The sequence below is a fragment of the Phytophthora parasitica genome, assembly GCF_000247585.1.
Source record: "Phytophthora parasitica INRA-310 unplaced genomic scaffold supercont2.6, whole genome shotgun sequence".
In the NCBI taxonomy this organism is placed as follows: domain Eukaryota; phylum Oomycota; class Peronosporomycetes; order Peronosporales; family Peronosporaceae; genus Phytophthora; species Phytophthora nicotianae.
This window is the reverse complement of record NW_008648992.1, coordinates 569,215-590,118: the sequence shown is the minus strand read 5'-3', so window position 1 is coordinate 590,118 and position 20,904 is coordinate 569,215. Positions and strand designations below refer to the sequence as shown.

Below are 20,904 nucleotides of genomic sequence, written 5' to 3'. Positions count from 1 at the left end.
CGGGTACACAAGGTGAGCCCTCAGCAACCCCACGGTTATCGGAGTACCCCCTCCGTCAGTCGGCAGTCCAGGGCACTGTGTGTCTGAGTGGATCGCAACGCGATTTTGCGAATCCCACTCCACCACAACACCAAGAAGAATGAAAGCGATACACTAACTGCTATATAGTTGGTAACAGCCATGCCATTGATGTCAGTCCACGCATCCGTCTCCAAAGTTACAACGAGACCCGAAAGTCGCAGCGTCAACTGCTGAACAGACTTGTCGAAAGCCTGGTCAAGCAAACCGTTGGCCAGTTGAAACGCCGACGGCACGCAGATGCCGGGGTTAGGGACTTGAGCCTCTAGCAGCGTGTGGTGTTTCGTCTTGTAGAAGGCCATTCCAGTGGTGTACATTCACCACGCAAAGCGTTACTGCTTCAAAACCGCCGTGTTCATAATCGACTGGTAGATATCCGTGATCTTGTAAGACGACAGACGTTTCTCGCAGCGGCTGTAGACGTGTTTTTCGACTCGTTCCACGTGAGTTCGACCAGACGCGTGGACGAGCTTCCCACAGCGCTTGCACAAAACGTCCTTGCCATCCACGTCCATCAAGTCCCAGACTGGTTTCCGATTTCGCCCAGCTGTCGGAGCGGGCGAAGGCGTGTCATGAGTAGCAGGAGTGCTCGTGGAGAGACTGACGACTTCAGAGTTCATCAGACTTGGTGGGTTGGAGTTGCAGTTTCGATTGCAAGCTTGGTGGAAAAAGAGAAAGTGAGTGCCAAACTTTACAAGCACTTCCATAAAGCACCTCTGCAAGGCAAGGCAAGTCAGGCGACGGCATTGGATGGTGGAGCGAGCTCGGCGCTTTAAGTGTGACGTGTGATATCTACAAATAGTACACCCTTAGTTAAATTAAACGAGTTGTTAGGACAGGGAACTACCCATTATCCACCCACCCCCAACAGCGCTTTATCCACTCCTGCATCCTATAAAACCTGGGTTTTCCAAAACCCTGGTGGTAATACACTACTATTTGCAGCCATAACTCCAATATTTATTTTTTTGATGATGAACAATAACTTATTGCTTAACTGATGCAGAAACTAATCCATAATGGATATTGTTTTATTTTGTCTACAAAATAAAAATGCCATATTCGGAGGTCCTGTCCTGTCAAAGTTGGTTTGTTTCCCCTTTTTATATCGATAGGTGGTGGGCACCAAAACACTGTTGAAAAACCATTACATATTTGATGGTTTTTTTCCGTCTGAATGGCATCCAACAAGATGGTTCATTTGGGTTATTCGGAACCCAAATAAACGGGGGTCAAATTTTGGGTCGTAATAAAATATGCTTGGATGGCATTCAGACGATAAAAAAACCACTAAAATGTTGATGGCTTTTTTTCGTCTGGATGGCATCCCGGGCAATCAGATCTCTCATGTTCCATACCATAAAAACTCCGACCTCCGACAGCTCCGACCGAGCACATAGAAAGGTACTTTAGTGTTTAGAACATAATTTAATGTTGAAAATATGTAAGTGGTTTGGGGATCTACTTTTGGGATGTGAGATGCCAGCGGTCGTGCCAAAGACCGCTTTCTACCAGTTTTATAGCCGGATTCTCAGCCCTGAAACGGCCTGTGGGCTGAGAAAAGTGCAAAAACTAAAAATGCATTGTTTTGGCTCCAAAGAGCCAAGAGAGCTGTTCACGCTCCATGGTAAATTGACAAATAAGGCGCCGTCCCTGAAATCGGGGTCCACTAATAGGAGCACTCGCTCCCTATTTACATACTTCTTACGCGTAATTACGAAATGGGTTCTGTGGTCCACATTAGAAGTGTAGGTAAAACCTTTAAAACTAGGTTTTTTAACGACTGGGTTGTATGAGTGCCGCCAAGTCAAACTCAGTGTCATTCTTGATTTTGTTTTTTGCAAGGCACAAGAGACACCCTCTCTACTGCGTGGTCCAATGTGACGCTACCACAGCATTATGTATTTTTGCATTTTAACGTGTTTGTACGATGTGCGGCCTCCTCTGCTTTTCATGCGTGTTGTGCTTGCTTGCGTTGAGGTTAACATTGCTGTTCCGCAAGGAGGTTAAGCTTTGTGTTCGACACATTACTTAAAGTGCGTTTAGTGTGCTCTGTAATGAGGTTAACTTTGCTGTTCCACATGGAGGTTACGCTTAGTGTTCAATACGGTCCTATCAATTCATACGAAAACTACGGTTGATTAACTTGTAATACACGCTGTATTAACCCTTTTAGTCATGCCTATCCTTATGCTTCAGTCTCGTTGAGCGTGTTGTCTTCCACATCTTCGCTTCGAAGAACTTCTTGCGCACAAGAAGGCGGCGCTCCTTTTCGAAGGCAGCAACAACAGAGGTATGGAGGTGATGACGCGGCTCCCACGTTGGCTCCCAGTTGACGAGGTAAAACGTCTCTCGGTTCTGGCGCTTCCAATTTAGCAGCTTGCGGACGTAGTGGTTCTGCTCGCCTTCTGTAGCTGCGTCTTTGGGCTCAGCAGGAGGTGGATCGACCAGCCACTCGCGTACGTCCTCCAGGCTCGCGCGGCGTGTCTTCCTCTCGGACAGTGAACCGCAAATGACGTCGATGGCTTCAGGCAGCAGGGCGGCGGAGGCTACAGTCGTGTTCATGGTAAGTCGCAGGTGGCGGATTGCCTCATCGCTAATTCGAAGCTTGTATTTTTGATGTAGCAATGCAGCACGACTTGAACTCCTTTAAAGAGCTGACGGCGTTCTTGGTGGGCTTGATCGATGGCATGAAGACGGAGTTTTGTGTGCTTGGGTGCGGATTTCAAACTGAGCGGCAGCACACGTGGGGCGCTCGATTGCAGAAGCATTGACTGGACCACATGAAAAGGTAGCATTGTATGTATTTACTTACCGGAAACTAACCCAAATACGTTTGTTGTATGTGAAGGGGCTGGATCAAGAATGTGATCTGAAGCTTGGAGTTGCTGATAGCGGAGAATGTGCTGGTTTAGACTGCCATCATTGTGAATTTTGCGCATGGACTTCAGGACATTCGGCGCGCCACGGGCTGTGATGTTGTGCTGTTTCAGGAACGTCAACAGCGCGGTTTCGGCACTCTCACCAATCGTCAGGACATTGTCGCGATATTGTGGGGAGCTCTCAACAAGTTTGAAGCCGCCTTTGAGGAACAGCTTGAGGAAAGCGACTACCTGTTTCGCTGTCGATCGCGCATGCTTAGTCTCTGGGTCAGTTGAACTCCACATCCGTGGTTCTTGAGTGTACCAAGTGAACCAAGCGTCTTTCAAACTGGAAGCCGGAGAGGTACGTCGTCACTTGTGTGGTTGTTCGCTATTTGTACACACACTTGGCTGCTGCGGTGCTGGTGTTCGTGTATGTTTGTTGCAGATCTTTGCTTCCATCACAGACAACCGGGCATCTAGAGTCTTGTTCACCTGGATTAACTGTTCAATCAAGGCTGTTTGATGAAGAAACACGGGGTGCTTTGTGACGTCGGCTGTTGTGTCTTGTGCGACTGAGATGTCAGATTTGCTGGAGGAAACAGAGGCAAGGTATGACGACCAAGCGAGAAGATCATTAACGGAGAACCCTCTCTCAATGGCACACGCCTCCAGACGTTGAATTGCAGGACTACCAGCTGCAAGCGCCTTCAGCGCGGGGTAGTGGCGGATCAGGTAGGTCATGAGGGTGTCCAGTACGCGCGCGTTGACATTGTGCTGTTCTGAGGCGAGTCCTGACGAAGCCGTGAACAGCACTGAACAAACATATCGAATGTTGACTTTCGTGGTAGAATCAAAGGAATCGAGGTCTAACAGTTTGACGGTTTCTTCAGGGTCGCGATTGCTGAGAACACGAGCAACTTTATGATCTTCTGCAGGAGTATTGAAGACGTACGCGAAGACCTTGTTCGTCGACGTCATGTTCAAAGCACCACGGCCGAAAATCCACTGAACATACATCCCAGTGCCGTTGGCATGTTGAGCCCCACCCCGACGAAATGAATGAGATGTGAAATGCTCTGTCACACCAGCCTTTTCTGCAACTTTCCCCAAGACACGGTTGACGTGGCTGTGGATACCTGGCGCGTCTTCTGTTGACTTCGCATTCTCCGACGAAGGTTGTAGCGGTGCGACGACGCCCGGATGATCCATTAAGTCGATGAGAGGGGCTGTTGGGGTCAAGGCTGCACGGGACACAGTATGCTGTTCGGGAAGTTGGCTCAGGAGAGAAGCGGTGGGCGCCGATTGCATCGCCAAGGATAGCGCAATGGCCAACAGCGGGCAAGTGGTAAAATCCTCGTCCGGGAAAAGAGAAAGGCCCTGCTCTTCGGATGTCTTCACTCGAATGAAGCGGACGAAGAAGATATTCCCTGAGCCGATCGATAGATTCTCCTTGCGCAGTAGCGTGAGGTCAGACGCTCGTCCGAAAAGAAACCACAGCAGACACAGGATTGTTGCATCTTGATAGTCGGAAGCCGTAGCAGTAGTTGAATAGAGATACGTCGTCATTTTCTTCAGTGCTTCTTTCGTGCATGCGGGTGCCTTGTTGACAAAAGTACCGGTCTCGCGCTTCATGCAATATCGCTCCAAGACTTGCCCTTTCTTGAGCAGATTCTTCTCCGTCTCTGGTCGAAGCAGTGGAAACTGCTCTAGCAGCCAGTTCTTGCCCTGTCGGAAGTACTGCATCACCGAATGTCTAGCCAAAAGCTGGTCGTTGCGGCCTTTTTTGAAAGCTAAATGCATGTCTACCACTGCCTCCAGCATGGTAGCAGCGTTGTCGCGCTTCATGCACACCTCCAGGTACTCCCATGGCACGCCTTCCTCATTGAGGAAAGCCTTGAAGGAGCGAGACGCGCTCTCGCGTGCGCGCTTTGTGTTGGCAGGTGCGAGGTCTGTGAGGCTCATGGAGTGTCGGAGAGGTCGGGGTTTGCGTGTTATTTGTGAAATATGCAAATGATTAAAAGTTTGTATGGGAATATCAATAACAGCTAGTATGGCTCCGACCAGATATGTCGGAGCTGTTGTTTACGAACGTAACTCGCATTGGATTGGTCAAAATAATGCGCTATCTTTGTTTGATTCGCTGAAATAAAATTCAGTCCTGCTGATTGGTCAATACTGTAATAGTGAGTTCTAGTATTGTCGGAGGTTTAACGATATTCATCCATAACAACAGCGACTAAACTATAATTTAAAAATATAGAAAACCTGATATTTTTTGGTACAAATTGAGAGAAAATACGGTACGCTTCGCGGCCCCGCTTACGCAAGCTAAAGGCTTCTTGAAGGCGAAAGAACCATTTCCAATACCACCACAAGGCCACCAGGGAGGACTTAGACGATGGACGTGCTGGGTAAGATCGTACAGGGCACGGGCTGCGCCGTGGACGGCACTGTGGCAGCACAGAACCCGCTGTCGCGCGCGCTGGACAGCGTCGTGCAGTCACAGGCGCGCGGCCGCCAGTCCCGTGGGCCTATGCCTGCCTACCGTGGCCGCAGTGAGCTGCAGATGCAAATGCAGCGCCCTCACGTAGCGCGGGCAGCCGACCCACAGTTCCTTGCAGCATTCGAGCAGGAGGCTGCCAGTCGCTCGCGCATGGAGGCGGCCTTTCGCTCGGGCGAGGCGCAGCAGCAGATAATGCATGCGCACCAAGCCTCGATGGAGGCGGCCTTTGAAGAGGCCCAGCGCGCACAGTTTCAGCACATGCCGGGACCTCCACCACCGCCCATGATGGGCCCGCAAATGATGCATCCGCGCGCCATGCAGCATGATGCTTGGGTCGAGGACTTCCGCTCCAATCATCTAGACGACGCCTGGCAGACCGCTGGCAAGTCCCATCACGAGGTGGCGTGGGAAGAGACGAAGGCGCCGGTGCCTGTGATGCACCAGCCCATGATGCACGCTGCTCCCGTAACAACACAGCAGGTCGACGCTCCCCTGGAGCAGGCGACGCAGGAGGCTGCGAAGAATCTCGAGGCGCAGCAGGCTTCTAGCGAGATGGCGCGCACTATGAGCCAGAACCCAGACCCGAAATTCCAGAACAGCCAGTTTCTCAAATTCATGAACCAGGTGAGCACGGGTGAGGTGCAAATTGATGAAGAGAAGAACGAAGTCGTGAACGGGGAGCTCAAGATGGAGGGCGCTCTAGAAGGAGCGTGGGAAGACACGTCGGATATGCACTCGAACCGAGATCTTTTCGACGCGAGCTGGAAACAGAGTGGAAATGCCTCAGCAGCAGCAATGGAGAACGCGTTTGCAGAAGCAGCTGGTGCTCCTGCACACCCACTCGAAGGAGCTTGGATGGAGGCCGGTACAGCTAATGCCACCGGCTTGGACCAAGCGTGGGGTGACTCGAAGACTGCGGAGGAGAAGATGATGGACAGTGCGTGGGGTGAAAGTGACAACTTGGTACGCTTTGTTGTGCATCGGTATGATATCGCGTAGGTGTACTAATGGTGTATTGCCGTATAGGAGGCGATTTGGGAGAAGGCGATGGCAGAAGCACAAACTACAGACCCGTTCGAAGATGCGTGGGATAATGCCACCAGCCAGGACTACACTTACAAGACCGAGAATCCATTCCTGGAATCGTCCGAGAATTTCCAAAAGGGGATTGAGTTTTTCAAGTCCGGCCATTTAGATGACGCGATCCTCGCTTTCGAAGCAGAGGTACAGCAGCACTCGGATAACAGTGAGGCGTGGAGAATGCTCGGTGAATGCCACGCAGAGAACGACGAGGATAAAAGCGCCATTATTTGCCTGGAACGTGCGGTGGAGGAGGATCCGTATAACTTAAGTGCACTATTGGCACTCGGAGTCAGCAATGTGAACGAATTGAACCCGCAAGGCGCGCTGAAAACACTGAAAGCTTGGGTACAGCACAACCCCAAGTTTCATGGCCTGGAGATCCAGGTAGACGAGTATAGCGACGGGTCTTTGATGGATGAAGTTATGCAACTGATGCTGCAGGCACGTGCGCACGACCCCAGTGATTCGGACGTGCAAGTTGTGCTGGGTGTCCTGTACAACGTGTCAAAAGACTACGACGCAGCAGTCGCGAGTTTCAAGGCTGCGACGGACTCGCGGCCGGATGAGTATGCGCTGTGGAACAAGATTGGAGCGACACTAGCGAACTCAGCTCGCTCGTCCGAGGCCATCCCTGCGTATCATCGGTACGTTATACCGTGTGTGATGTCCGATTTGTGTTGCTAACTCGCTGTACGTGTATATTTATTTTAGTGCGCTGGAGTTGAAGCCTCGATATGCTCGCGGGTGGCTCAACCTGGGCATTAGCCACGCCAATCTGGGGAACTACGAGGAGGCCACAAAGTGCTACTTGCAGGCGCTGAGTTTGAACAACCGCGCAGACCATATCTGGAGCTATTTAAGAATCTGCTTCACATGCATGGAGCGGTTCGATTTGGTGAAGATCGCGGATACGAAAGACATCGCCCGCTTCCGCGAAGAATTCAAGCTCATCGATCTCTAAGCTGTCCGTAAGCTCCTGTTTTTTTTTTTTTTTTGGTACAAGGCCGTTCAGCTGCAGCGATGAATTGTATTTTACTTGGCTTCAGTAGACAAAAATGTCAGAAAATCTTTGAACGGTCCGCGTCTTTTCACTCCAGATTTTATTTTTTCTTGGGAAGTTATCGATCAGGCCGAACATGTCGCCGACAAGCGTAATGTCGCCCTACGACAGGCTGCGCGAGCTGGAGAAGAAGCGCTTCCATAAGCAGCACAAGGGCCAGGTGCCTGTCATGGACGCCGAGACGCTGCGAGAGTTGTGTATGGAAAACGACGGGTACGAGACTCCGGAGCTCAACGACAGCTTGTACGCGCATTTTCGTGGCTTCCAGCGCATCGAAGGCCTGGAAGCCTATTACAACCTCAAGGCTCTCTGGCTCGAATCCAACGGTCTCTCTAAAATCGAGAACTTAGAGAGTCTCGTTAACCTGCGGTGCCTCTACTTGAGCAAGAATCTCATCGAAAAAGTCGAGAACCTGCACGCTTTGCGCGAACTCAACACGCTGGACCTGAGCGAGAACCGCATCCAGTCGCTTGAAGGGTTAGCACAACTCCCCAACTTGTTGTCACTAAACGCTTCTCGCAACCGTCTGACCACAAGCGCAGACTTGCAAGAGCTCGCTCAATGCCCGCTGCTCAACAATATTGATATCAGCCACAACCTAATCGAGGACCCAGAGACACTGAGCGTGCTCAAGGCTGTGCCGATGCTCAAGGCGCTGCGAATCACAGGCAATCCGGTGGTCTCCAGTACGCGCTCGTTTCGCAAGACGTACATTGCAGCTCTACCTCAACTGTCGTTCCTAGACCGCCCCATTTTCCCCATCGAGCGTGCCTCAGTGACAGCGTGGCAATCGGGTGGCGTTGAAGCAGAGCGCGAGGCCAAGCGGTCGTTTGTGAATCAGGAAAATGAAGAGCGTCGTCGTAGCTTGCAAGAGTTTCGGGACTGGCAAGCGCAAGTTCGAGAGCGCAGGATCAAGCAGTTGGCGCTGGAGCGTGCGCAGAAGCTGCTCGAAACGACCCCAGAGGTCGAGCCAGAAGAGATCGACGTGGATTTGCGGGGCTTTCGGGCCATCACCAAGGAGGAGTACGTCGCAATGGATGCCGCCGAGCGTGCCAAGTGGGACGCCCGCATCGCGCAAGCCCACGCGGACTCCCAGCAAGCGAAATATGAGGTACTTGGCGACGGAATCGCGCGGATGGGATCCACTTTCTGGGCAACTTCAGCGACGTCTCAAGCAGCCGAAATAGCCACCGTCGCGTCGGACCTGCCGCCGCCACCGCCACTCGAGAATGCCGCAATTGTTGAGCGTCACTCGAAAGGTAAACACGAGCTGCCTGAGGCTACCAAGTCTGCGTCGGAGGTGCATGTAACAGAGCTCCAAGTGTCCGCTAGCAGCGACAACAGCGACCCAATTGAAGACGCCGAGAAACCATCTGCTGCTAACGTTGAAGTTGCGGGAAACCAAATTGTTCAAGCTGTGCAGAGCATTTCGGTGGTCGACTCAAGCGACTCTACAGTTCGAGCCGCCAGCGAGAAGATGAACGTTCGCGAGAACGAGAACGACCACACAACGGCGGTTGTTGAAGAAGAGAATGTCCAGCATGATACTGATGAGCGCAGTGAGGACAGCGACCGCGATAATGTCGACACCGCCTCGGCTCTGTCAGCCGCAGTGGCATCGGAGCAACCGAATCTTCCGCCCCCGCCGCCAATTGAAGCGTTCTGGCCAATTGGACGCGGCTCGATCGACGCCGAGCCTCGCGAGACCTGGGCCCAGTTGCAGCAGCGTGCCAGCGCCGCGCCCTTCCGCCTGCGTCCACAGTCGTTGCCGTCGGCTTTTGAGGTGCGTTGCATACTTACAAGAAAAAAAACGATGGCCTTTCCGATTACCTACAGTAGCCGGCTCATTCCACCGATGATCTGACTGATATTGTCTTGTTGTTGGCGTGGGTACAAATTCAGGCCGAGAACGAGGAGCGGAGCGGCGCACTGGCGACGGACGACGAAGCCGCAGCCTCACCCGTGCGCGTCCTAAGTCGCGCCGACATCCTGCGCGAGTTGGGGAAGCAGCAGCACATTCTCGCGCCCTATACAAATGTCAGCGAGCTGGACTAAAACACAGATGATGGCTGATGACATCGGATACTTTGCCCAATTTAACTAACTGAGAACCAATGAGCGGCCGTGATTTTGAGATCATGTGCTTTTGATTGGTCATAAATGTTGTGGATTCGCTATTTAACTGTCGCATCCGCTTTTGCTTCCGACGACCTTGAGGCACCTCACTCGCATTTTCCACAGCGACGCGGCAGATCTATCTCCCTAGTACCCTCTTGAACGCCAGCGCGCCCTTCCTTTGCGGCACACACCATGTGGACGCTGCTGCTCACGCTGCTGCTGTTGGGCTTAGTGGCCACTGCAGCCTTTGCTGCGTTTGGCGACGTGTTGTTGACACTACTGCTGCGCCAGTTCGCAGCTTCGGCTGTGGGTGCCAAGTTCTCCATCTCCTGGTCGCTGCGTGATGGCTCGCTTGAGCTGCGGGACCTGGTGCTAGGCAAACATGTGATGCCTGAACTGGAGCCTGTAGCTGGGATGCCTTTCGGCCTGGAGCGCCTGGAGATGAAGCGCTTTCTATTGATCGTGCCGCTCTGGGCGCACCTTGTGCGACTCGTAAGCGGTCAACCTGAGGACCCGAAGCGCCCGCGCATGGAGTCCAAGGTGCTGATTGGTGGTCTACGTGTTGGCTTGAGGCTCGACGCTGCCGAGAAGTGGATGTGGCACCGCCAGCAGAACGCCGAGCGCTGCGTTGAGGCGATCAAGCAAGCGGCCAAGGCACGATTAGCACGCGCTAATACTTGGACAACCACAATCGTGCAGAAGCTCAAGGAGCTCGCAACTCTGCGCAAGCAGATCCGTGAAGCCGAGAAACGCCGATTCAAGAAAACTGAAGAGCAGGCGCCGCTCAAACCTTCCTTCTGGCACTTGTGGGTGGACGAGCTGATTGACTCCTTCGAGTTCATGCTACAATCATTCTCTCTTCTAATCCGTGACGAATACTCCGGTGCGACGGTAGGAATAGCAATGGAGGAGTTCGAGATGAGCCGCAGCGGCCCAGCCGACGACAACCGGCGCAAACGTGCCATGCGACTCGTGGACTACGAGATGTTCCTCAACTCGAAGCCTGGAGGCAGTGCGAATGTCTGCCACCTCATTGCTCCGCTCACGATGGAGATTGGCGTGCTCATGCCCTTCGTTTTCCAGTCGCTCGTCATGGGCCAGGGCACGGGCGAACGCGCGTTTGAGCTCGAGATTTCGTTCGCAAACGGCCGAGATTTTGAAGTTGAACTGCGTCCTGCACAAGCTGGCATGCTGTTGAAGTTGATGCAGCCAATCAACTTCTACTATGACTGGCAGACAGCAGCGTCCATCGCGGATGACCTCGCATGTGTACAGCTCAATCCGACTGAGTCTGAAGAGTACATGACGCTATTCAATCAACAGTGGAAGCTCGATAACGAGACTGGATTTGTGTTCCGGATGTACGAGAACTACAAGCAGAAGGAGGCCATTGCCAAGCGCAAGGCTCGTTTGGATGAACTGGAAGACAAGGTGCTCGCTACGCAACTCCTGTACTTGCGTTCATTGTCGCTTGGCTGGGAGATTCCGAATGCAGGCGAGCCGTTGCCCTATGTCAGTGAAGAGGACTTGGAAAGGGGAAATTTGCGGAAGTTTGTGGACAATCCGGCGGATTCCTACGTGGACAAGGACAAGATACCAGAGACCCCGCCAATGTTCCATCTGTTCCGACTGTCGTTCAAGATGAAGAGGATGAACTTGCGGTTGATCGAGGACAACGAGAAGAAGCTGATGACGTTTTTCGTGCATGATGTGGAGTTTGAACTACGCTACCGCATGACGAAGATCGCCAAGAACGACACGGCCGTCGAAATCGTGTTGGATGCTGTGCGTTTTGGATTACTGGACAATCGAGACGCCCCCACCAATGTGTTCCGTCAGATTATGGATCGTAACCCTGAAGCTGAAGATATGATGGCGATCGCAATCTCACAGCGTGGAGACGGCTACATGGACATTGGCGTGACGCTCAAGCACTTTTCGTTGCTGCTTGTGTTTGATCCGCTGTTGGACGTGATGCACAAATTCCTGCCAGCGATTGGTGAAGACGAGAAAGAGCAAATGCGTTTTGTTGATTGCGAGATGGCGGATCCCATGGACTCTCCGGAACGGCGAGATGCTGCAAGACACCTCTATGTCGAAGATCTGCCGAAAGCTTATTCGCCTTTGCTGCTCGGGGGGATGCAGCTTGGTTGTAGCGTTCTTTTACAGGGATGTGAGTTCTGCCTTATTGGAGATTCCAAAACGCTCAAGTCGCCCGTCTTGGCTTTCACTTCGGATACCAGGCTTCGAGTTTTGAGTTCGGAACGCTCAGAAGCCGTGGAGCTGGAATTGGAGGACGTGGCTTTGACTCCATGCACAATTATCCTGCGTGATGATGCGATTGAACTGGACATTGGTGATCTACGAACCATTCTGGAACTCGAGGGCGAAGGCGTTGACTTCTCAATGGGCTACAGACTTACTGTTGGGGACTCAGCTAAGGACTCGTCCAAGCTCGGTAATAAGGCGATTAAAGGAACTGGAAAGTCCGCGTCGAGTTTATGGAATGTCGCTCGGAAAGCGGCAACGAAGCCGCAAGTAGTTGAGGTTGAACACCCTGACATTGAGGAGGCTGAGGAGCGCTCAGTCACTCCTTATCGCAAAGATCGCATCAAGGCTGGCGCACGGCGAAAGCTGACGATGCAAATGTCTGATTTTGGGCTGAACCTTTCTGCCACTGATCTTGGTATCCTCTTAAGCATTTTGGCATCTCTCAACGAGTCGATGAAAGAGGATATTGAAGTTATTAAGAAGCGAGAGGAGGGCGAAGCTCGTATGAAGAAAGCCAGGCGTCAAGTGGAAGAGAAGCGCTACATGGAACGACTCAAGGAGGAGTTTAAGCTCCGAGACACCGACGGCGGAGGAACTCTGGATGTATCGGAGATTGGAGACCTTCTACGAAGCGCAACTGACTGCGACAACTTGACTAAAACGGAGTTTGACGCGACGGTAGCAGATTTTGTCAGCATTGTGGACAGCGACGGAAGCGGTGATATTTCGCTTGAGGAATTCGAAAATGCGTTGAGCAGAAACAAAATCCTGTACACGCGTCTGCACCACCACGTGGTTTCCATCACTGGTCAGGAATACGTCAACCCGGATATGCAGCGAAACAAGGTGCCATATCTTTCTGGGGACAGTGCCAATACACTTGCCAATGCTGCAGCCCTCGCTGCCTTCTGGGAGCACTATGAAGAGCAAATAGGTGCATCAATGTCGTCACTCCAAGGCCAGCCACCTATCATTGTTCAGAAGAAAATGGTCCGTGCGTTCAAGAATTACGATTATGCTCAGGAGGCGTGGAATCGAATCGTAAAGCCGTCTTTGGTGAAGCCGGGAGAGCAGAGCCCTTGGCTGCTGACCAAGGAGATGGACATGGGAGGCCGTGGAGACGTGATCGACCAGTTGCTGTCAAGCCTAAAGGACGACACTCATGACCAGGCTTCTTTGAACCCGAAGTCTGTTGCCGAACAGCAGATTTTTGTACAGACTCTTGTTTCCACATCGTTCGGCGGTTTCTACTTGCGTTTGATTGATGAAATGTTGCCAATGGGAACACCGGCAATCGAAACGTCTCTGGAGGAACTGGGCATTTACGCTAATTTCTCACTGTGGGAGGGCGATTCTTCTAACCCTGCCACTGATCTCCATGCGCGAGAGCGATCCGAAAACAGCTTCGGTGTCGCCAAAATCAGCTTTGACGTGTACGGCAACTACTACAACACGAAAGCGCGTCAGACCGAGCCTTTCATCGAGTTCTATCAAGGCATTTTGGATATCCGGAAGGAACCTGCGTCTCCGTTGGAGGTGATCTACTCGTCAGACCGCTATTTCCAAATGAACGTCACGTCTGCATTCATGGAAGCTGTGAATTCGAACATGGCCACTTTCTCCAAGGCTGAACACCGTGCGGAAGCTGAGCGTCCACACGTTAAGGAGATTGGTGCTATCTTTTGGATGCTGAATGAAAGTGGCGTCAACGTTAAGTACTACATGGTAACGAAGAAGAAAACAAAGGAGCGTGTGCGAGAAGAAGTTGTGACAGCAGTCACCTCGGTGTCTACTGGTGGGGCACACGCATGTAAGCTATTGGATAACAGCGAAGCAGAGGAGTTCGAGCAACAGAGTTTGAAGGAGAAGCAGCTACGTCAAGCGTTTAGGGATGCCGACCAAGATGGAAGTGGTGAGTTGGACACAGAGGAAGTGCGCTCTGTGCTTCGAAGCGTGTATGAAGAGGAAGACAAGCAGCGGAGAACATCAGGAAAATCGTCAATTTACAAGCGTAGTAGCAGCAGTATCTTGGATAATGAGGCCGAGTTTGCCCAAGCTGTGGAAGACTTCATCGCTCTGGCCGACACGGACAAGTCCGGACAAGTGTCGTGGGAAGAGTTTAAGATTGCGATTGCTAAGTCTCGTGCCACAGTTGACCGCTACATCTCAGTTGAGATTGAAGGCTACCAGACGATCCATGGCGTGCCGTTGATGTCCATAGGCCAAACTCAAGTGTACGAATTGACGCCTTTTTTCGAAGACGTGGAGTCGGAGAAGTCGATTGAAGTGCTTTATGACCGCGGTGTGGCTCTACTAACGAAGGTGGAGGAGCCGACGCGCGAAGAGCTGCAGATGGCGTACGCTTGCTTGCATCGGGTAAAGGATCTCGATCCCAACTATGAGTGGATTGACTCTTACTACGCGGATTGCTCGCGGCAGTACTTACCTGTGCTGGCTGCTATTCACATTAGTGTTGATGGTTTGTACGGTCTCCAAGTGAAGGTTTCTGGTGCGGAATACGTTCGTAATGGAACTGCAAAGGACACTGAGCTGCAAATGTACAACGAAAAAGGAGAAACTGCGCGCTGCAATCCGGAGCAAAAGGACGGCGAAGAACGATTCTTCATGCTCCCTGCTCTTGGTACCATCAGCATTCCCTTAGATTTGGTTGGTGCTGGGTCTTTCGCTATTCGGCAAACTGGAGAAACAGAGTGGAGCAACAAATTGGAGCTGTCTGTCTCGGATCAGCGGTTGTACAAGAAAATGACAAAGTTTGAGCAGCTCGAGGCCCAGAAAGCTCTGCGCGGGGAAGGCAATGGCTCAGTGTCGTCTGCTAAGCGTGTGAAGGAAAAGCTGGGTACAAATGCTGCACTCCCCGACCCAAGTGAGTCTGTACCTGCTGGAAAAGAAGTTGTGTACCCTTCATCCAGTATTATCGACAACCAGCCGACTGTTGTGATCGAGAAGATTTCTACAAACAACCCCCAGCTAGGAACCTGGTCATTGACGATCCAGCCGCAGTTGGTGCTTCACAATGTTCTTCCTTGTGGTGTTGAGTATGCAATTGTGCAGCCTGATGATTGTCCGGCTGACACATTGACCAGTAAGGGAGATTTCCGGGTTGTGGACAACACTGGAAAAGACAAGAAGTCGCGAGCTGTGAAGACTCTGGGAGAGATCGACTACTTCACCTATGTGGATGAAGTAAACGGCCGTAAAATGTGGGTCGAGAGCGGCAAGACTATTCAAGTATTCGGTCTGGACTTGAACAAGCCCGCTTTGATGACGATGCGACTTTGTGCGAGTGAAACCAATCGAGCTGCGACCTGGAGCGCTCCATTCTTGCTGCACCTCGAAGCGGAGCGCGAATCATTCAACGAAGACGCGTTCGAGCTGCTGTTTGATGATGGTCCAAGTTTCGTTTTCCATCCGCAATGGGAAGAAAACTCTGCTCGCACAGTGTTCTTCTACTCCCCGTTCTGGATTCAAAACAGAAGTGGTTTGGACCTCCGCTTCAAGTTGTCTCGTGGACGTGTGTGCACTATTGAAGAGCACCGTGCATACTTCCCGAACGCCAAGGAAATTCCCGTGATGGCAACTGCTTCACCTGACAAGGCTCTGATTGGTATCCGTCCATTCCAAGAAACGCCACCCACGTATGAAGGCGAGTCCTTAGTGTCTGGAACGACGAAGAAATATCTGCCGGACTTCGAAAAGTTGGGGTGGTCTGAACCCGAGGATATGGCGACTGTGAGCAAGAAGGGAGAGTTGCGTCCGAGTGGGTCTGGAAACTATTCTTTCGTACTGGCATTTGAGATTCGGGCGGCACCAGCACAGTTTTTCCGATCAAAGATTTTCGTCATCTCGCCACGGTTTGTATTTCTGAACCGCGTGCCGCGGCCATTGGAGTTGACCCCGATTTTACTGGACAAGAAGGGAAACCGCAGCAGAAACCGTGCAGACCAGGCTAACTGCACTCTAAGAGAAGGTGAGGCAGTCGTGGTGTATCGTCTAAGAGGCCCCGAGAAGTATGTAGCCGGTCTGCGCATTCGTGACACGGCCAACGATACCCAAGACGTGGGCGAGTGGAGTCCGAATATGCCGCTGTTCAAACTTACTTCAAAGCTGAGTGATCCAAACGTGACCTACAACATGTCAGAGGACACGGTGTTCTGGACGCGTGGAAGCTTGGGTGATGGCCCTGCTTGCAGTGTGAATGTGCACGAGGTAGCAGAGACGGTATTCGCGACTGTGAGCGACATTTCGACCAACCCGAACTATCGTATTGAGAATCGCTCAACGCGCTACTCCTTCCGGTACGTGCAACACGGTGTAAAGACTGCGGAGGAAATTGTTTTGGGTCCTATGGAGAGCCATTCGTTCGCTTGGGAAGATCCGAAGGGTGACTTGGAACTGCGTGTGACGGCGACCCACTGGAAGGTGCCGACGTTGGTTGATTTTATGCAGATTGGTCTAGTGAAGAACGCGCCGCAGGGTCTCTTTGGTGAAGTGTACATCGACGGTTCTACACGAGTATTTGCGATGGGAGACACGAAGGTGTATTCTGAAGTGCGTCAACGTGCAGTCGTTAGCGACTGGCTCAGCAACACTGTGATTGATGTGTCGATGCACGGAGTTGGAATTACGCTGGTGGACGAACAACCTCAGGAGATTCTGAACATCACGATGGAGACTATTCGGTTCGACTCGAGGGCAGAGTCCCGCCGGGTTACGTTAATGGTCCATCACGTTCAATTCGATGACATGACCCCGCACTCTGCATACCCGGTCGTCTTTGCTCCCCTCGACAGTGGATTCAACAGCGACAAACGTGAGGGCTGGCTTCCCGGTGACGGCGAACGTCCATTCTTCACGCTCAGCTGTGAAACTCTCCCGCAAACTGGCATCGTCATTGTGAATGATTTCGACTTGCAGCTTGGGTCAATGGCAGTTAAATTGAACCTGGAGTACTTGATTGGGCTGAGTAACTTGGTCTTCCAGTTTATCCCGGGAAGCGACGAGGCTACTATCCTACAACAAGGCTTGGAAGCCAAGAATGCGATGCTTGTTCCGAATCTCCCGTTCCCGGATGGCTCTGTTTCAGCTGGTATGCTCATGTACTTCAGACGCTGGCACATGAGTGGATACGAATTCGACTTGGTGTTTGATTCGCTCCAAGAAGACAAGGGCGAAGGCATTTCCGCAATTTTGGGCAACACGTTGGGAAGTATCGTCGGTGGCATTGCTCACGTGACGCCAGAGTTCCACTTCGGTGACATTCTCTACCACAACCGCTTCTTCTACGAGTACGATTTGATCTATGACGTTGTGCTGAAGATCGTTCACTCAGTGATTGGGCAGTGGTACAAGATCGTGGGCAGTGTGGAGATGCTGGGTGATCCGGTTGGCCTCGCCACGGATATTGTTGATGGTTTCGCGCTCGCGGCGCGTCAATTGAAGCGCGATGTGAGGGGTAAGAGCCGCAGGAAGGGCGAAAGTGCTGTGACTGTCGTGCAAACTGTCTTCGGTGTACCTCTGCGCTCTATCGGAAAGGTGTCGAACGGTTTAGGTGACGTGGTGAAGAAAGCTACGTATTTTGAGAGCCAAGAGGATCCGAACGAGCCGCGGCACATTCCCGAAGGCTTTGTGCAAGGTGGCAAGGTGCTCGGAAAGAGCATTGCGTATGGAGTGACTGGTTTTGTAAAGGAGCCTGTGCGTGGAGCTAAGAATGGCGGTGTCAAGGGATTCGCGAAGGGTGTTGGCCGCGGTACGTTGCAACTCGTTGCATCTCCTGTTGTCGGTACTCTAGGTGTGGTCGAAAAGTTGTCGCAGTCAGTGAACAACACCACACACTTGATGGACGAAAAGCACTTTGAAGGTACTCGTCGACCTGCACGAAATCTGCAGGCAGGATCACTGAAGCAGCTTTCAGACTCGAACGTGATTACGGAGGTGGAGGTGCACTGTTTGTACATCGATGGACTACCTGACAACGTGAACCCGAAGGTCGTGGTGCGTGTTTACTCGCAGACGGATGGCTACCCTGCGAAGGAGCTTGGGGAGTACAAGTCGTCGACGGCGCGACACACTGGCACACCCAAGTATGACCAGTCGTGGCTGATAGGAGTGACATCGCTGGACACGTTCATCGAGGTGAACGTCTACCACAAACGCAAGCCGCTCCCCAAGAAACGTCTGGGTTTCGTTCGCTTCTCCATGGAAGAAATCTATCGCGACTTTGAGTCGGTACCCGCAAAGCTGCTGGCAGATACGAATGCCAAGATGCAGCTGAAGCGCCGCAAGCGAGTACGCGGAAGTATCATCAGCAAATTGGCTTCGGCCAGTGAGCGTCCAGTGGAGATTCGTGACGACTCGTGGCGTCAGCGACTCAATCGCCCGCCGAAATCAGGCAGTAGCATTTTGTCGGAGGACGAAGACGAAGGGTTCGAGGACTACGACCAGGAAGTGAGCGTGTTGAGTGGGCACTCGATTTGCCTTGATGGCACGTTCCCGCCCTCACCTGTGGAGATCCCATTGCAGGAGTGTGAATCGAAGGCGAAGATTTACCTGAGCATCCGCTATGTGAACGACATGCGACGATACGCGTAAGCCGTTGCGCGAAGTGATAGCGTAGCAGACTGAGACGCAAAAGGAACGTCTTAGAAATCAACACAACTGCATATCTTCTTCGGGTTTGATCCGTAGTATTCTTACTTCCCCCCTTTGTTTTTTTACTACTACTGATGGATGTACTACGAGATATAAAATTTGTATTACTTTTGGTACTACTTCTAGTATTATTTGTTTTCTGTCCGTTGTTTTGGGACATGAGAGCTGGGATGGCATTCAGACGAATAAAAGCCATTAAAAATTTAATGGATTTATTTCGTCTGAATGCCATCCAAGCTAATTTTATTACGACCCAAAATTTGACCCCGTTTAATTGGGTTCCGAATAACCCAAATAAACCATGTCGTTGGATGGCATTCAGACGAAAAAAAACCATTGACATTTTAATGTTTTTTTTCGCATCTAAGAATATTTCTTTACGCATATTTTACCGTTACGTTATTTACCCCCAGCTTTTTGACTCGACCAAGGTGAAGAGATGGCGAAGCGAGTGTCGGCCGTGGCGCATGGCGCGCTGCAGCGGTAAGCACGTTTTTTTTTTCCACTGATGCATTAGCTGAGTGTTGCTCACTATTTAAGGCGTTTGGGTTACCGTAGACTGCCGTATGTGCGCACGGCATCGGAGATCCAGGAGATGAAGTTCTGGCGGGCACCTGTGCGCGAGAGCAACCGCATCGTAGACCCCATCAAGCGCGCTAAAAACCACACATCGCGCCTGATCAACATGCAGCTAGGAAAACTCTCGAGTATCACGCGCCAGGCCTCACTGGACTTCCCGGCGCTCAGGCGTATGCACGCGTTCGAGCGAGAGGTGGTGGTGCTAACGCTGGGCCAAGGCACGTACGAGAAACACATTCAGAAGCTGCGCAAAGTGTACGCGATGTTGCACAATACGGGCAAGCAGTATGAGCGCGAGTGTCAAGAGCTGCGCACCAAGCAGGAGGCGGTCGACTGCGGATTGCGCTGTGTAGAGGTGGGATCCGGAAGAAAAAAATATTAGTGTCGTATGTAGTAGCTGAGTGTTAATGGTGCAATGTTGTAGGAGCTCAGGAAAATTGTGGATGTTAATGCTGGCACACTACGGGAGGCGGCGAACATGGCCAAGGTGCTTCGTGGACTTCCTCATGTGGACCTGGACAAGCCCATTTTTGCCTTCGTAGGAGCACCGAACGTTGGTATGTTGGAGTTCTTCTCTTAGTACTCTCCATGTTTGTATTTATTGTCTCTCGCGCTTCATTGTATGTGCTATTGCTAACAGGAAAGTCCTCTTTAGTTCGTGCACTGTCTACTGCATCTCCAGAGGTAGACACCATTGCGCTGATTTACTGCAGTTGTCCCATACCGACCACTAGTTGCCAACACCACCGAGGACTCACACTTTATCGTTCTACTGTCCAGGTGGCAAATTACCCGTTCACAACGCGTGGCATCACGATGGGCCACATTTTCGAGGAAGGGATTTCATATCAGGTAATGAGCGTTGACAACCATTTAGCAAAGTCCACGTCTTACCGGAACATTTTACAGATTGCTGACACCCCCGGACTGATCTTCCGTCCTGACGAGACCCGAAATGCCATCGAAAAATTGGCAATTGCGATGATGGAGAAGACGCAATCTGTGCGTTGTGCTGCTCAATGCACGTCGTTTGTATCACTTTAACATCTTGCTCTACGTGCTCGCTTGCAGTCGATTGGCTTTGTGTTCGACCCCACGGGCTCATCTGGTACCCCGACAGCCGACCAGATTCTACTTCGGGATGAACTTCGCCACCGAGTGACGGCAGCTCGTCCTGAGCACAAGTGGATCGACATCATCTCGAAAATTGACCAGCCGTCGCACGATTTAGCGTCGCTGAAAGACAGGTGCGTGCAAGACGGCCCTCATACCTTCAGTTTCCGTTTGGAGTTTTCATTTTTTTTTCATACTTTGATACAGGTTGGGAGCGTGTTTTTCTGTTTCAGCGCAGACAAACGAGGGCCTGGTGGAGCTGGGAGACGGAATTCGTCAAGTTTTGACCGAGTCCGCGTGCGAAGACGGCTTCTTGGAGTCGAAGTAACATGAAATACCATTTTTGCTACTGTTCGCATGCGTTAAGACTTGCTGGGTGTGTATGTCATAATGCACCCCTGTCTTCTTGCTAACTGTACATGAAGTTTTCGTATAGAGGTAGGCAAACCAAGCAGAAATTGAGTCCAGGATCCCACAAGATGTGGCTGAGTGCAACATTTGAACCAGACTACAGTATCGGATCCGAAGTCGGAACGATAATCCACTAATAATGTCAACGTGATACT

General features: G+C 51.6%; 6 protein-coding genes across 7 annotated transcripts; 4 read left to right on the top strand and 2 right to left on the bottom strand.

Annotated features, from left to right (window-relative positions):
• Window positions 1-35: 35 nt before the first annotated feature.
• On the bottom strand, window positions 36-380 carry PPTG_03881 (hypothetical protein; the record flags this gene model as incomplete). The annotated part of the gene is made up of 1 exon (XM_008897664.1): window positions 36-380. One exon carries the CDS (start codon window positions 378-380, stop codon window positions 36-38), a length of 345 nt encoding a protein of 114 aa, XP_008895912.1.
• Window positions 381-410: 30 nt separating this feature from the next.
• Window positions 411-785, bottom strand: PPTG_03880 (hypothetical protein; the record flags this gene model as incomplete). The annotated part of the gene is made up of 1 exon (XM_008897663.1): window positions 411-785. One exon carries the CDS (start codon window positions 783-785, stop codon window positions 411-413), a length of 375 nt encoding a protein of 124 aa, XP_008895911.1.
• A 4,555-nt stretch (window positions 786-5,340) lies between these two features.
• On the top strand, window positions 5,341-7,489 carry PPTG_03877 (hypothetical protein; the record flags this gene model as incomplete). Its single annotated transcript, XM_008897662.1, has 3 exons — window positions 5,341-6,408; window positions 6,472-7,172; window positions 7,240-7,489. The coding sequence occupies 3 exons, from the start codon at window positions 5,341-5,343 to the stop codon at window positions 7,487-7,489; spliced, it is 2,019 nt and encodes a 672-aa protein (XP_008895910.1).
• Window positions 7,490-7,664: 175 nt separating this feature from the next.
• On the top strand, window positions 7,665-9,643 carry PPTG_03876 (hypothetical protein; the record flags this gene model as incomplete). Its single annotated transcript, XM_008897661.1, has 2 exons — window positions 7,665-9,371; window positions 9,491-9,643. 2 exons carry the CDS (start codon window positions 7,665-7,667, stop codon window positions 9,641-9,643), a joined length of 1,860 nt encoding a protein of 619 aa, XP_008895909.1.
• A 144-nt stretch (window positions 9,644-9,787) lies between these two features.
• Window positions 9,788-18,765, top strand: PPTG_03875 (hypothetical protein). The gene has a single exon (XM_008897660.1). It carries the CDS (start codon window positions 9,899-9,901, stop codon window positions 18,584-18,586), a length of 8,688 nt encoding a protein of 2,895 aa, XP_008895908.1. The 5' UTR covers window positions 9,788-9,898; the 3' UTR covers window positions 18,587-18,765.
• A 219-nt stretch (window positions 18,766-18,984) lies between these two features.
• PPTG_03874 lies at window positions 18,985-20,715 on the top strand. 2 transcript variants are annotated; one of them, XM_008897659.1, is made up of 8 exons: window positions 18,985-19,129; window positions 19,205-19,580; window positions 19,650-19,782; window positions 19,866-19,909; window positions 20,006-20,077; window positions 20,135-20,227; window positions 20,297-20,472; window positions 20,546-20,715. In XM_008897659.1, exons 1-8 carry the CDS (start codon window positions 19,086-19,088, stop codon window positions 20,664-20,666), a joined length of 1,059 nt encoding a protein of 352 aa, XP_008895907.1. In that variant the 5' UTR covers window positions 18,985-19,085; the 3' UTR covers window positions 20,667-20,715. The 2 variants fall into 2 exon arrangements, with proteins under 2 accessions (XP_008895907.1, XP_008895906.1); XM_008897658.1 differs by having other exon boundaries at window positions 20,297-20,715.
• The last annotated feature ends 189 nt before the right edge of the window (window positions 20,716-20,904 follow it).

Excerpts from the sequence above, each read along its gene's own strand:
- PPTG_03875 (XM_008897660.1), top strand. The coding sequence starts at position 9,899 with ATGTGGACGCTGCTGCTCACGCTGCTGCTGTTGGGCTTAGTGGCCACT.
- PPTG_03874 (XM_008897658.1), top strand. The coding sequence starts at position 19,086 with ATGGCGAAGCGAGTGTCGGCCGTGGCGCATGGCGCGCTGCAGCG. Across the intron at positions 19,130-19,204 it reads GCGCATGGCGCGCTGCAGCG|ACTGCCGTATGTGCGCACGG; the intron begins GTAAGCACGTTT and ends GGGTTACCGTAG. Across the intron at positions 20,078-20,134 it reads AGGAAGGGATTTCATATCAG|ATTGCTGACACCCCCGGACT; the intron begins GTAATGAGCGTT and ends AACATTTTACAG.